General features: G+C 45.7%; 1 protein-coding gene across 1 annotated transcript; it reads right to left on the reverse strand.

The window, feature by feature from the left end:
• Positions 1 to 9,936: 9,936 nt before the first annotated feature.
• wdr54 (WD repeat domain 54) lies at positions 9,937 to 14,341 on the reverse strand. Its single transcript, XM_055918833.1, has 10 exons — positions 14,262 to 14,341; positions 13,298 to 13,590; positions 13,084 to 13,146; positions 12,754 to 12,820; positions 12,300 to 12,356; positions 11,955 to 12,082; positions 11,656 to 11,756; positions 11,334 to 11,496; positions 11,019 to 11,093; positions 9,937 to 10,922 (listed from the first exon to the last, which is right to left on the reverse strand). The coding sequence occupies exons 2-10, from the start codon at positions 13,520 to 13,522 to the stop codon at positions 10,791 to 10,793; spliced, it is 1,011 nt and encodes a 336-aa protein (XP_055774808.1). The 5' UTR covers positions 13,523 to 13,590; positions 14,262 to 14,341; the 3' UTR covers positions 9,937 to 10,790.
• Between the last annotated feature and the right edge of the window lie 17 nt (positions 14,342 to 14,358).

Genomic DNA, 14,358 nt, shown 5'->3' on the forward strand with positions numbered 1-14,358 from the left:
CATACAGTCATTTGAGTAATAACAATAACAATATCTATATTTTGGGGGGGGAACTAACTCAATATACGTTAAAATGACTAAAACCAAATGGAAACTGTATATAAATGATAATGGACTTACAGTACATTTACACAGTAACAATCATTAGATAGTCAGGGAGCATCGACAATTCCAAGAACTATGGATCGAGGACAATTGTCTGCAAATTTTGACGCCAAGGAAATATAACACACTTTCAGTGCGGCCCTCCAGACCTCGTTGAAGTCCGAATTCGCCCCTAGGGCAAAATTTGTTGGACACCCCTGGACTAGACTCTCTCTAGATTTTCCTCCATCTTGTTAACCCAAATATAATTGATTTGAGTATCTCTGGTCGATAAATGAAGTGGGACCTTTATGGACATTGAATTTGATTGAATCCCTCTTCTATGACATAGAATAGCTCTATGTGGCTAACCAACTAACGTGTTAATGTGTTAACCCTGGAACCTGGGTTTTACCGTACTAACGCTGGCCACCATGCTGCCCAGGCGCCTGTGTGCCAGGGCCCTGGTGTACTGTATGGAGCTCATCCCTGCCAACATGGTGTCCTAGTGTACTGTATGGAGCTCATCCCTGCCAACATGGTGTCCTGGTGTACTGTATGGACCTCATCCCTGCCAACATGGTGTCCTGGTATACTGTATGGACCTCATCCCTGCCAACATGGTGTCCTGGTGTACTGTATGGAGCTCATCCCTGCCAATATGGTGTCCTGGTGTACTGTATGGACCTCATCCCTGCCAACATGGTGTCCTGGTGTACTGTATGGAGCTCATCCCTGCCAACATGGTGTCCTGGTGTACTGTATGGACCTCATCCCTGCCAACATGGTGTCCTGGTGTACTGTATGGAGCTCATCCCTGCCAACATGGTGTCCTGGTGTACTGTATGGACCTCATCCCTGCCCTAGCTGGTCACTCATACACACACCCTGTCTTTACCCAGTCCTCTGTACTGAGAGCCTTTCGGATTTGTTTTAACCCAGTCCTCTGTACTGAGAGCCTTTTGGATTTGTTTTAACCCAGTCCTCTGTACTGAGAGACCTTTGGATTTGTTTTAACCCAGTCCTCTGTACTGAGAGCCGTTTGGATTTGTTTTAACCCAGCCCTCTGTACTGAGAGCCCTTTGGATTTGTTTTAACCCAGCCCTCTGTACTGAGAGCCTTTTGGATTTGTTTTAACCCAGTCCTCTGTACTGAGAGCCCTTTGGATTTGTTTTAACCCAGCCCTCTGTACTGGGTTGAACATGTAGTGTAATTGCAGCCACAGCTCTGAAGAGGCTCAGGTCTCATCTCATATGAACCCTTTTAATGGGCTCTTTAATAGAATACAATGGTGATGGATCCCATGATATGCTGTAGTTGAGGTTGTTGCTGTGGTTCAGAGTCAGACTATTTTGGGACTCGATGGTTCACACAGCACACTTGATCATACCAGGGAATGAGGAGACCTTTCTGAAACCCTTATAGGAAGGACAAACACACACACACACACACACACACACACACACACACACACACACACACACACACACACACACACACACACACACACACACACACACACACACACACACACACACACACACACACACACACACACACACACACACACCAGCACAGTACTCTGGAGCCTTAGTCTGGAAAATGAATCCATCATCATGAGTGCTGCCATCTGTGTGCGCACACGCACACGCACACACACACACACACACACATTATCCTCAGTACACCCACGTCAGACTATCCAAACAGGACACGGCACTAGGCAACCATGCCATCCCAGCGCAGATGGCTGATCATGTTTATTTTACTCTAATGTACTTAAGCACAGATGCCTCCCCATGTCTGCTAATTTACATCAGTAGGGGGTCCGTATGGGGGGCGCCGGTACGCTAATGTGGACTGTCTGTGACGTCAAGGGAAGAGTCAATGGCACTGTGACCTTCAACCATATAATTCCAGTCCCATCCTACCAACACTAAGTGTGTGTCCCACTGAGAACAGACATCAGTTCAACGTCTAGTTTTGATTTACATTTGGTTGAGTTGTCAACTAACGTGAATTCAACGTGAAAACCCCAAAAATTAATCACCATGTCATTGGGTTTAGGTGAAAAGAAAGACGAAATACCCTGATGACGTACGTTGATGACTTTTAGCAAATCCAATCAGTTTTCCATGTTGATTCAACGCCATCATGTAGATTTTTTGAGGTTGAAATGAGGTGGAAACAAAGTTGATTCAACCAGTTTTTGCCCAGTGAGGTGTGATGATAGGTGTGTGAGGTGTGTGTTGTGGTTTGCAGTCCTGTGTCAAACGTCTGCGTAGTCAATGTGGACAGGCATGAAATTCTAAGTTGTTTTCAGGGTTGGTACTTAATGTTGACTTTAAAAGGATAACCTTAAAGGGACAGTGGTCATCTTTGACTTAATTCCCTGTTAATCTTCCTCATCTTCTCTCCATTCCCTCTTGGCTGTTGATAGGTGTGGTAACAGGATAGGTTTTCACCATAGTTCTCGGACTTTGGTTAGGGATAGTTCACCCAAGTTACAAAACAATGTATTGGTTCCATGTAAGCAGTCTATGGACATGGTATGACAGCAGTCCATGCTTTGGTTTTGTTTACTTGGCCACTGTTTCAAATGCTAACTTTTTAGCATCTGTGGCACAAATCCAATGCAAGTCAATTGTACCTATATTAGCATTTTTTTGCGCTTCATGTCCAAATCATCTATAAGTAACTTAATTGAGTTAGACAATCACATTTGAGATACTTTAGGATAATTCGAGACAAGTAGATGATGCAATGTAAGGACATTGGGATCCAATCTCAGTCTTGGGCTTTTCTCTTTACTGTAACTCCTTTAGGGAGTCTCCCTGTAGGAGCCGTCTTCTCTTGCCCTGTCCTGTGGGTTCTAGTTCAGGAGCCGTCTTCTCTTGCCCTGTCCTGTGGGTTCTAGTTCAGGAGCCGTCGTCTCTTGCTCTGTCCTGTGGGTTCTAGTTCAGGAGCCGTCTTCTCTTGCCCTGTCCTGTAGGTTCTAGTTCAGGAGCCGTCTTCTCTTGCCCTGTCCTGTGGGTTCTAGTTCAGGAGACGTCTTCTCTTGCCCTGTCCTGTGGGTTCTAGTTCAGGAGCCGTCTTCTCTTGCCCTGTCCTGTGGGTTCTAGTTCAGGAGCCGTCTTCTCTTGCCCTGTCCTGTGGGTTCTAGTTCAGGAGCCGTCTTCTCTTGCCCTGTCCTGTGGGTTCTAGTTCAGGAGCCGTCTTCTCTTGCCCTGTCCTGTGGGTTCTAGTTCAGGAGACGTCTTCTCTTGCCCTGTCCTGTGGGTTATAGTTCAGGAGCCGTCTTCTCTTGCCCTGTCCTGTGGGTTCTAGTTCAGGAGCCGTCGTCTCTTGCTCTGTCCTGTGGGTTCTAGTTCAGGAGCCGTCTTCTCTTGCCCTGTCCTGTAGGTTCTAGTTCAGGAGCCGTCTTCTCTTGCCCTGTCCTGTGGGTTCTAGTTCAGGAGACGTCTTCTCTTGCCCTGTCCTGTGGGTTCTAGTTCAGGAGCCGTCTTCTCTTGCCCTGTCCTGTGGGTTCTAGTTCAGGAGCCGTCTTCTCTTGCCCTGTCCTGTGGGTTCTAGTTCAGGAGCCGTCTTCTCTTGCCCTGTCCTGTGGGTTCTAGTTCAGGAGCCGTCTTCTCTTGCCCTGTCCTGTGGGTTCTAGTTCAGGAGACGTCTTCTCTTGCCTTGTCCTGTGGGTTATAGTTCAGGAGCCGTCTTCTCTTGCCCTGTCCTGTGGGTTCTAGTTCAGGAGCCGACTGGTGAGTCAGATCTGTGGGAGAGGGCATTTCCCCTTAATGAGAAGCCTAGGCTCACTTTGGGTGTGTCCCATTAGGGTACAGCGATGAACTAAGACGAGTCTAGTAGGCAGGGTTGACTAAAGCTTTCACAACAGGACTACCAGGCAGTAAGGATGAGGTTTGCCAACTATCCACCTGAGTGAATCCCCATAAAGTTTGCATCATGTTGTGCTGAAACTGTCCGCTCAGTTCAGTCTCTTAATACAATGCTTTTACCCACGGGTCCTTGAAGTGCACATTTCTGCACGTCATCGCCTGTTTACTGGCTCGCCAACATCAATATTATTTTGAACTTCTGGTTTATTTCAATGGGGGGTTGAACAATCCAAAGCATCCCTCTGATTGGTTGAGTGCGAAGTCTTGAAAAGAGGACTGACAATATTAAGAATCTCTCACCCCAAAGAGCCTTGAAGAGATTTATTTCACATCAGAGGACTGATTTTCTCTCCCTTTCCCTTTCTGTCTGCAACTCATCTCATTCTGAGGAATGACTCAGTCAGAGACACAACAGGCAGACCCAGTTTCTGAAAGACAGGATCCCCCACTTAGACGCTCCAATTTCTGGAGGAAACACACCAACATAATGAATATAACCACCTAATGACTCATCACCAGCGAGTTGAATGGAAAACATTTTTCTCATTTATGCCAAAACTCACCAAACAGCTTCTGTCTCATCTCTCTCTCTAATTTCTCTCACTCTCATTTCTCTCTCTCTCTGTCTATTTATACAGCGGGGCGTCTGTCTGTTTCCTCATTTCCTCATGTGTGTTTCTCTGCCGGCCAGCTTGGAGGAGCTTTAGACTGGTCATCCCCTTAGTGTGCTTCTTTCTCAACAGGCTTTGCTGTAGTGGCCCAGGCAGCTGCCAGTGGGCTGGAGGAGATGGGCAGGGATTGTGCGTGCTGTACCATCCACATTTTACACCCAGTGGATGTTTGTGTTGTCGTTGTATCATAGGGCTCGGTCGATACCTCTGCAAAACAAGGGTGGACTCCAAACAGCCTTGTTTTATTGTCCTTTTGATTAGATAATTAAGGTGACACCCACATACTGTTCCAAGGTGTTTGCAGGTTCTGTGATAACGCTAGTGCAAAGGGTGAATGACTGATTCATATGAGATATTTTGCTATTTTTGTCCCTCATGAATAAAATATGTCTGTGTCTACTGGGTATAGTGAATTTAGTCATTTCTTCATTCCAACCTTTACTACGCACAAACACACAAACAAACACACACACACACACACACACACACACACACACACACACACACACACACACACACACACACACACACACACACACACACACACACACACACACACACACACACACACACACACACACACACACACACACACACACACACTTAATGAAATGTCAGTCTGTACATAGCTCATATTTTGTCCCATTTCTGTCAACCAAAACATTGCAAACCATGATTAAGGATAGATGATGCAATCTACACACACATTGTGAGCTCAGCGGTGAAACCCATAAGTGCACCGTATTGACTCATATATTGTATTGTGCTGAAGTGGATTGCAGTACTCAGTATATGGGGGCCTGGGGCTGCAGTATGTCTGGGGCCAGAATAGTACAGAGCACTATCGACCTTATCCTGCTGAGCATGTCACTGTGGCCCGATGCTTTCTGTTGCTTCACATCCCTCTAAAAACATAGTGACCTTATATCCCCTCTCTCTCACAACCTCTCTATTCCTATTCCCCATACCTTTACTCTATTCCTATTCCCCATACCTTTACTCTATTCCCATTCCACATACCTTTACTCTATTAGTATTCCCCATACCTTTACTCTATTCCTATTCCCCATACCTTTACTCTATTAGTATTACCCATACCTTTACTCTATTCCTATTCCCCATACCTTTACTCTATTAGTATTCCCCATACCTTTACTCTATTCCTATTCCCCATACCTTTACTCTATTAGTATTCCCAAAACCCTAGCTCTATTCCTATTCCCCTTACCCTAGCTCTATTAGTATTCCCCATACCCTCGCTCTATTCCTATTCCCCATACCCTAGCTCTATTAGTATTCCCCATACCCACTCTCTATTAGTATTCCCAATACCATCGCTCTATTAGTAGTCCCCAAACCCTCACTCTATTAGTATTCCCCAAACCCTCGCTCTATTAGTATTCCCCATACCCTCGCTCTATTAGTATTCCCCATACCCTTGCTCTATTAGTATTCCCCATACCCTCGCTCTATTGGTATTCCCCATACCCTTGCTCTATTAGTATTCCCCATACCCTCGCTCTATTGGTATTCCCCATACCCTCGCTCTATTCCTACTTCCCATACCCTCGCTCTATTAGTATACCCCATACCCTCGCTCTATTAGTATTCCCCATACCCTAGCTTTATTAGTATTCCCCATACCCTCGCTCTATTAGTATTCCCCAAACCCTAGCTCTATTCCTATTCCCCTTAGCCTCGCTCTATTCCTATTTCTCATACACTAGCTGTATTTCAATTCCCCATACAATCTCTCAAAACCTATTCCACATACCCTCTCTATTCCTATTCCCCATACCATCTCTCTATTCCTATTTATCATACACTCTCTCCATTCTTTATCCCCATACCCTCTCTCGATCTCTATTCCCCATACCCTCTCTATTCCTATTCACCATACTGTCTCTCTATCTCTATTCCCCATACCCTCTCTATTCCTATTCCCCATACCTTCTCTATTCCTATTCCCTCGCTCTAGCCCTATTCCCCATACCTTTCTCTATTCCTATTCCCCATACCCTCTCTGTATTCATATTCCCCAACCCTGTCTGTATTCCTATTCCCCATACCCTCTCTCTATTCCTATTCTCCGTACCCTCTATTCCTATTCCCCACAACGTCTCTCTATTCCTATTTCTCAAACCCTCTCTATTCCTACTTCTCAAACCCTCTCTCTATTCCAATTCCCCATAACCTCTCTCTATCGCTATTCCCCATACCCTCTCTGTATTCCTATTCCCCAAACCCTCTCTCTATTCCTATTTCTCAAACCCTCTCTATTCCTATTTCTCATACCCTCTCTCTATTTCAATTCCCCATAACCTCTCTCTCTCTCTATTCCTACTTCTCATACTGCAGTGTGAGTTTTTATATGCTCTTAATTACCCCCCCCCCCCCCACCCTCTCTCTGTCTCTCTCACTCATGCAACCTGTCCCCATAACCTCTGTTGCATCTCTCCCTTCCCTCCTCCCTCCTCCTCCAGCAGAGTTGTGTAATAATAATAGCACCCGTTTGATTGGGGATCTAGCCACAGACTCCTCTGGCCAGTCTAACCACAGACTCCTCTGAACAGTCTAACCACAGACTCCTCTGAACAGTCTAACCACAGACTCCTCTGGCCAGTCTAACCACAGACTCCTCTGGCCAGTCTAACCACATACTCTGCTGGACAGTCTAACCACAGACTCCTCTGGACAGTCTAGCTACCATTGATTCTCTGTTAGTCATTTGACCCTATCATCATCAATGTAAGTTAACACACTGTCATTACATGCCATAGAGGCTTCCATAACTGATGTTAACTATAGGAATTTACACCACATGGTTCCTTACATATACCGGTGTTAATGAGTGGGTTAATTAGGAACAATCAATAGATCTAAGTTGTCTCCACAACACCACTTCACAGATTGCAAAAAAATATTTTCAAGGTTACTTGAAAAAATACATTTTTTTTCTCTAGACATATTTGATGTTAGTTTGAAAGAACAATGTCCTCCCAAACCTCTCTACAGCACCCTGAGCACACAGAGAATGAACAACGTTAAGTGAACTCTAAGCCCCTGAAAATGCTTAAGGTTTTTTCTCCATTACACAAAAAAGGAACCAACTCATTCCCACGATGTTGGCCGAGAACACTGATGCAGAGCACCATCTACTGGCGTATTGGTGAACTGCCATCCACCATATAAAACGTGAACAACGTTTAATCAAATACTGTCCAGAGGAGTCGGTGGTTAGACTGGCCAGAGGAGTCTGTGGTTAGACTGGCCAGAAGAGTCTGTGGTTAGACTGGCCAGAGGAGTCTGTGGTTAGACTGGCCAGAGGAGTCAGTGGTTAGACTGTTCAGAAGAGTCTGTGATTTGACTGGCCAGAAGAGTCTGTGGTTAGACTGGCCAGAGGAGTCAGTGGTTAGACTGGCCAGAGGAGTCTGTGGTTAGACTGGCCAGAGGAGTCTGTGGTTAGACTGGCCAGAGGAGTCTGTGGTTAGACTGTTCAGAAGAGTCTGTGGTTAGACTGTTCAGAAGAGTCTGTGGTTAGACTGTCCAGAGGAGTCTGTGGTTAGACTGTTCAGAAGAGTCTGTGATTTGACTGGCCAGAGGAGTCTGTGGTGCTCTGAAATAGATCACAACATTGCATTTTCTACTCTCAGCTGTTCTATTGAAGGCAAATGTCACAAAACTAGAAACTGAATTTCCAGAAGATATTTCTGAAGGAATGTGTATTTATGGTAGTGAAATAAGTGTGTGTGTGTGTGTGTGTGTGTGTGTGTTCAGCTGCTGAAATAAAGTGAGTCTTTGTTATAAAGGTGAGGGACGAGGAAATATCACAGATAGTACCTTTAACATGTTAGTTTGAAGACACACACATTACAGCTGAAGTCGGAAGTTTACATACACCTTAGCCAAATACATTTAAACTTAGTTTTTCACAATTCCTGTCCTTAAATCCCAGTAAGAATTCCCTGTCTTAGGTGAGTTAGGATCACTTTATTTTAAGAATGTGAAATGGCAGAATAATAGTAGAGAGAATGATTTATTTAAGCTTTTATTTCTTTCATCACATTCCCAGTGGGTCAGAAGTTTACATACACTCAATTAGTATTTGGTAGCATTGCCTTTACATTTTTTTAATTGGGTCAAACGTTTCAGGCAGCCTTCCACAAGCTGGGTGAATTTTGGCCCATTCCTCCTGACAGAGCTGGTGCAACTGAGTGAGGTTTGTAGGCCTCCTTGCTAGCACACTTTTTCAGTTCTGCCCACAAATGTTCTATGGGATTGAGGTCAGGGCTTGTGATGGCCATTCCAATACCTTGACTTTGTTTTCCTTAAGCCATTTTGCCACAACTTTGGAAGTATGCTTGGGGTCATTGTCCATTTAGAAGACCCATTTGCGACCAAGCTTGAACTTCCTGACTGATGTCTTGAAATGTTGCTTCAATATATACACATCATTTTCCTCCCTCATGATGCCATCTATTTTGTGACGTGTAGGAGTCCCTCCTGCAGAAAAGCACCCCCACAACATGATGCTGCCACCCCCGTGCTTCACGGTTGGGATGGTGTTCTTCGGCTTGCAAGCCTCCCCTTTTTCCTCCAAACAAAATGATGGTCAGTAAGGCCAAACAGTTCTATTTTTGTTTCATCAGACCAGAGGACATTTCTCCAAAAAGTACAATCTATAGACACTAGAGATCCTGGTTAGAGTCCAGGCTCTGTCGCAGCCGGCCGTGACCGGGAGACCCATGGGGTGGCGCACAATTGGCCCAGCGTCGTCCGGGTTAGGGGAGAGCCGGGAAGTCCTTGTCCCATCACGTTGGCAGGGATGTCCTTGTCCCATCGCACTCTAGCGACTCCTGTGGCGGGCCAGCGCATGCTCGCTGACACGGTCGCTAGGTGTATAGTGTTTCCTCCAACACATCGGTGCGGCTGGCTTCCGGGTTAAGCGGGCATTGTCAAGAAGCAGTGCAGCTTGGCTGGACGCACGGCTCTCGACCTTCGCCTCTCCCGAGTCCGTACGGGAGTTGCAGCAATGGGACAAGACTGTAACTACCGATTGGATACCACAAAATTAGGGAGAAAAAGGCATAATAAAAAAATTGTATAAATAAAAGAATTCCCACCGAGTGGGTTAACCCTATTGGCGCGATGAGTAGTGTTTGCCATTGTGCCAGCGACCCAGGTTCTCTTCCCTGCCCCGCCGTTCGCAACAATTTGCTACAAGCGCAGTTCGCTGCAAGCACACTACAATTAAGAAACACAAAGAACAAACAAATTAAAGAAGATAAAGACAGTTATCTACAATAAATATTTATTGTCAAGTTGATTCATAGTTACAGTACATTTATACAGTGATGCTGTACAATAATAATATTCAAGACTTACTAAGTCAAAGGAGTGTTACATTTCCAAACTGAATGCTGAACGACCCACATTACCATACACATTGTAAATATTTGCAACAATGCTATACTGAGACACCTGAGGCATTGTGCTGCTGTCAGCAACCCTACGTCTTTACAGAATAGCCTACTCCCTTTATTTTAAATCTGTAAAACAGATTTATACACACTCATCTATAGTTTCATGGTCCGTTACTGGTCCATTACTCACACGCACACACACCAATACTCAACACAGAGGAAATATGTCAGCATAAGCCAGAATGTGATCAGTCAAAATATACAAGGTCACATTGCACTACAAACCATCTTTCTCCTCTTATATCGTAAGATGCCTCACTTTTTCTTTCGCGCATTGTTGACTACAAAGTGCAGTCATGATATGTAGGAAACTACTTGATAGAGACAACATTCTTCTATCTGACCTCTGGACCAAAGTTAATATCCATGGGAGAGACGCTGTAGACATACATACTGTATCATGTCCTCTAGTTTGGTCATAGTAGATGGAGATGGGTCACAGCCCTAGTTTGCTTCTGAGTTAACCTTCATAGGCTTTCCGTCTCTCTGTAGACTATTGATCTGGTGGAATTAGATGCTGCATGGTCTATCAGGCAGACGTTTCTTGCTGTAGGCTTCTCTTTTGTCACACACTCCCCAACAGAGATACTGCTGAGCTGACACACTCCGTTCACATGTCAACCTCACACACTCACACACATCTCCCATGGTGCGTGCTACTGCTGTTAGACCTGTGTGTAGCGGATGATCTCACTCAGGTCATAGCCCGTCACAGCGAAGGCGTAGCCATCCCCGTCGCAGAACTTAGCCCCGCAGATCTGGGTGTCTGTCACACACTCGTTATACATGTGCACGATCTGGAGGGAGAGAGAGGGAGGGAGGCCGTCAATGTCTGTCCGTCCGTGTGTGCGTGGTGTAGTGAGGTCGCTCCCTGGTATGGTTTGAGAGGTTACCTCCACACTGTTAGTCTCTGGGGTCATGGTCAGATGCCACACTCTAACCAGAGAGTCCTCAGCAGCAGACAGAAGCTTGGAGCACCAACACACAGACAGACAGACAGACAGACAGGGAAAATGATCCATTAGCATCAGAATTCACTCCCGTACATTTCGATGTTTAGCCTTTCTACATGGATCTCTAGTAGCTTGCTTTAAAATCAGTTTGCATACAACTGGTGATAAACACAGTCCTTTGTCTGGAGATAGTCATACGGAAATTGCCAATCCCTCCCAGTGCCCCATCCTGACAGCATCTGGTGTTGACCTCACCAGGCCAGAGAAGGGGGCGATGTCCAAGGAGTAGATCCAGCGCGCGTGGGCGTTGACCTCTGCGTGGACGATCCCTGTCACGGCCTCGTAGAGACGGATCTGCCCTGTGCCATAGCCTGCCACCACGGTTCCCTTCCACAGCTTCACTGAGGAGCAGCTCATACTGGTACAAGAAGAGGGCAGAGGCGTTGAGGTTAGTGGTAGCATTTTCACAGATGCCAGGCCAATGGCAAGAGGAACTCATAACTACAAGGCCTCTATGGCCCTATCTGAAGAAGGGAGTTCAAATGTGGTTAAAAGATCCTGTTAGTAACTCACTCACTCGAAACCAGGGATCTTGTTGAGCAGCTGGAAGTCATCTCCTGACTTCCACACACAGAGATTGCCAGAGTCGTCAGCACTCACCATGTCTGCTATGCACTCCTGGCGGAGGGAGAGCATCAAGGACAGGGTCAATATCTAAAGCTGTGATTGATGCATATTGATAGACAACTACACCTTCATCTGTCTGTCGGTTCTACATGGTTACGGTTATTATCAAACATAACACTTGGCCCCAGATGGATAATGCTTTTCCTAGATTAACAACAGACACATACACATGGTGTGTGTGCATAGTACCAGGCTACCGGAACATTCTGAGGCCAAATCCGTGATGGACTCCTTGTGCTCCTCCAGCATCTCCGAGAGGGTGATGTTACTGCCTTTAATGGGGACGTCAAACACCAGCATAGAGCCAGAGGAGATGCCTGCAGAGAGAGAGAGAGAGAGAGAGAGAGAGAGAGAGAGAGAGAGAGAGAGAGAGAGAGAGAGAGAGAGAGAGAGAGAGAGAGAGAGAGAGAGAGAGAGAGAGAGAGAGAGAGAGAGATGAAATTGGCTGGGTTTTTGTCAACATCCTGTCAGTTGTGAAGTGATTGCAGGAGAGAGAGAGAGAGGCCTAGCTTGCCGTGCTCATTCTGTACTTACCCACACAGATGTATTTTTCCCGCACTGCTGCAATCCCTCGAGCAAACACTGCCTGAGCTGTGGGTACAGATCAGGATATATCATCAGCACGGTCCTCTGAGCTCACACACTCAACCTACAGTACACCAAACTCCTCTCCATGGTAGACACCCCTCCATGGCAAAGACACCCCTTCATGGCAAAGACACCCCTCCATGGCAAAGACACCCCTCCATGACAAAGACACCTCTCCATGACAAAGACACCCATCCATGGTAAAGATGGCCACCAGACAATCACACAGCAGAGAAGGACACAGCAGAAAAAGGACTCTTGAAGCAAAGCTTCTGTAGCTGTTACTGGGTAGAGATAAAGGAGCAGCTCATTCATATCCAAAGTCAGAGTCTCTCTTGGGTTTGTAGGCACTGGTAAGGGTTAGAGGAGACTCAGTATTTGTATATGGGGCAGAAGTTACCTGTTTGGGTCTCAGGCGTGTCCAGTGCATGCCAGTATACCATTATGGATCCATCCGACTCATACATCTGGAACACAGACACACCTGTCAAGACCTGACCAACAGGCGGACACCATTGTATAAGGCCACACACATGTCACAGGAGAATGCTGAGGGGAGGACGGCTCATAATAATAATGTCTGGAACGGAGCAAATGGAATGGCATCAAACACATAGAAACCATGTGTTTGATGTATTTGATACCATTCCACTCCAGCCATTACCACGAGCCATCCTTCCAAATTTAGGTAACACCAACCTCCTGTGACACATGCACACAATCCACTCACCTGGATGCCTTTCTGAGAGGTGAGAACCAGGATGTCACGAGATGGGAGGACACACCAGGCTGCCTGAAAGGAGAGACAGCAAGTTTCCCCTTCAACAAAAGATCAAATACTGTACCAACTCATGTCCATCTACTATGGACATTAAAGAAGGAAGTAGACCCATATCATTCATGATCCACTGACACCCTCTTGGTCAGCGCTAATAACACTCTACCTGCATGATGAGGGAGGAGCTGGTAGCTACGTTGGCCTCTTTGGACTGCAGCTGGCGGTGGGAGTAGTTGAGTCCGTCCCAAGAAGCACTGACCATATTGACCATGTTGGCGTGTACCACTGTGAAATAGGTCAGGCTCCGCGGGGCTATGCGCAGCACGCTCAGGTTGTTGTATAGCGCAGACGCACTGCTTTTCATCTGAATGCTCTTCTCTTTGTGGTACATCTTTCAATCGTATCAATTCAATTGGTTAAATAGGGATGGTGCAAATAGTGTACTTAATGATGACAATTCTGGGGAACAATGAGAAATGCGTCTGGTTAGTATTGCAGTGTGTGTCAGTATGTCGCTGTGTCTCTGAGTTGGGTGAGATGTGGGAAAAGAGGCAGTGTAAAATATGTCATACACAAGAACACAATGTTGCCCAACGTGAAGATGATCATTCTCACTATGAGCAAGTTCAGCGAACATGCTGACCTACTAGCCAGCTAACGTTAGTCATCCAAATTATTTTTGACCATGCCACACTGGGCACTTGAATCAAGCTAGCTGTATAGCTAATCAGCTTGCCATGCACTCCTATGAATTGGAAGACGTTAGAAGCCATCTAGTTATCAGTCTAGCCATTGCCGGCTAAGTTAACTAACGGATACGTTACATCAATTAGGAACTAAGAAAGTTAGCTCAATGCAATTCAGCAAACATACAAAAGTCAGCTAAAGTTGCCTTTAAGTCTATTCATCTTTCTTACGGTAGCTAGCTAACGTTGGCTAGCTCCTGCTAGCAAGCCTGAGCTTGGAGGCAAGTATTGTTGAACAGAATACCGTATTGTGAACTAACGTTAGCTTCTATCATATATTCTGCTATTCGCTAGATAAATACAGTTAGCAATATTCTATGTTACGTTATTCATTCATCAACAAGTCCTAAATAGATTGCATTTCATTAGCAAGGAGGAGATTACCATTGCGCGTCCTTTGCAGCCATAGTGACAGCTCCACCTTTGCGTGAAACGTCATACGTCCTGTGTACACAAAAAAAAGTAGTGGCGTTTTCAGTTG

Source organism: Salvelinus fontinalis, chromosome 4, assembly GCF_029448725.1.
Source record: "Salvelinus fontinalis isolate EN_2023a chromosome 4, ASM2944872v1, whole genome shotgun sequence".
In the NCBI taxonomy this organism is placed as follows: Eukaryota; Metazoa; Chordata; class Actinopteri; order Salmoniformes; family Salmonidae; genus Salvelinus; species Salvelinus fontinalis.

Bases quoted from the DNA above. Each gene is read 5' to 3' on its own strand.
- wdr54 (XM_055918833.1), bottom strand. From the start codon at position 13,522: ATGTACCACAAAGAGAAGAGCATTCAGATGAAAAGCAGTGCGTCTGCG. The intron at 11,497-11,655 runs GTGAGTGAGTTA...TTCTTGTACCAG, and splicing joins AACAAGATCCCTGGTTTCGA to TATGAGCTGCTCCTCAGTGA. The intron at 10,923-11,018 runs GTAACCTCTCAA...CTCTCCCTCCAG, and splicing joins CAGAGACTAACAGTGTGGAG to ATCGTGCACATGTATAACGA.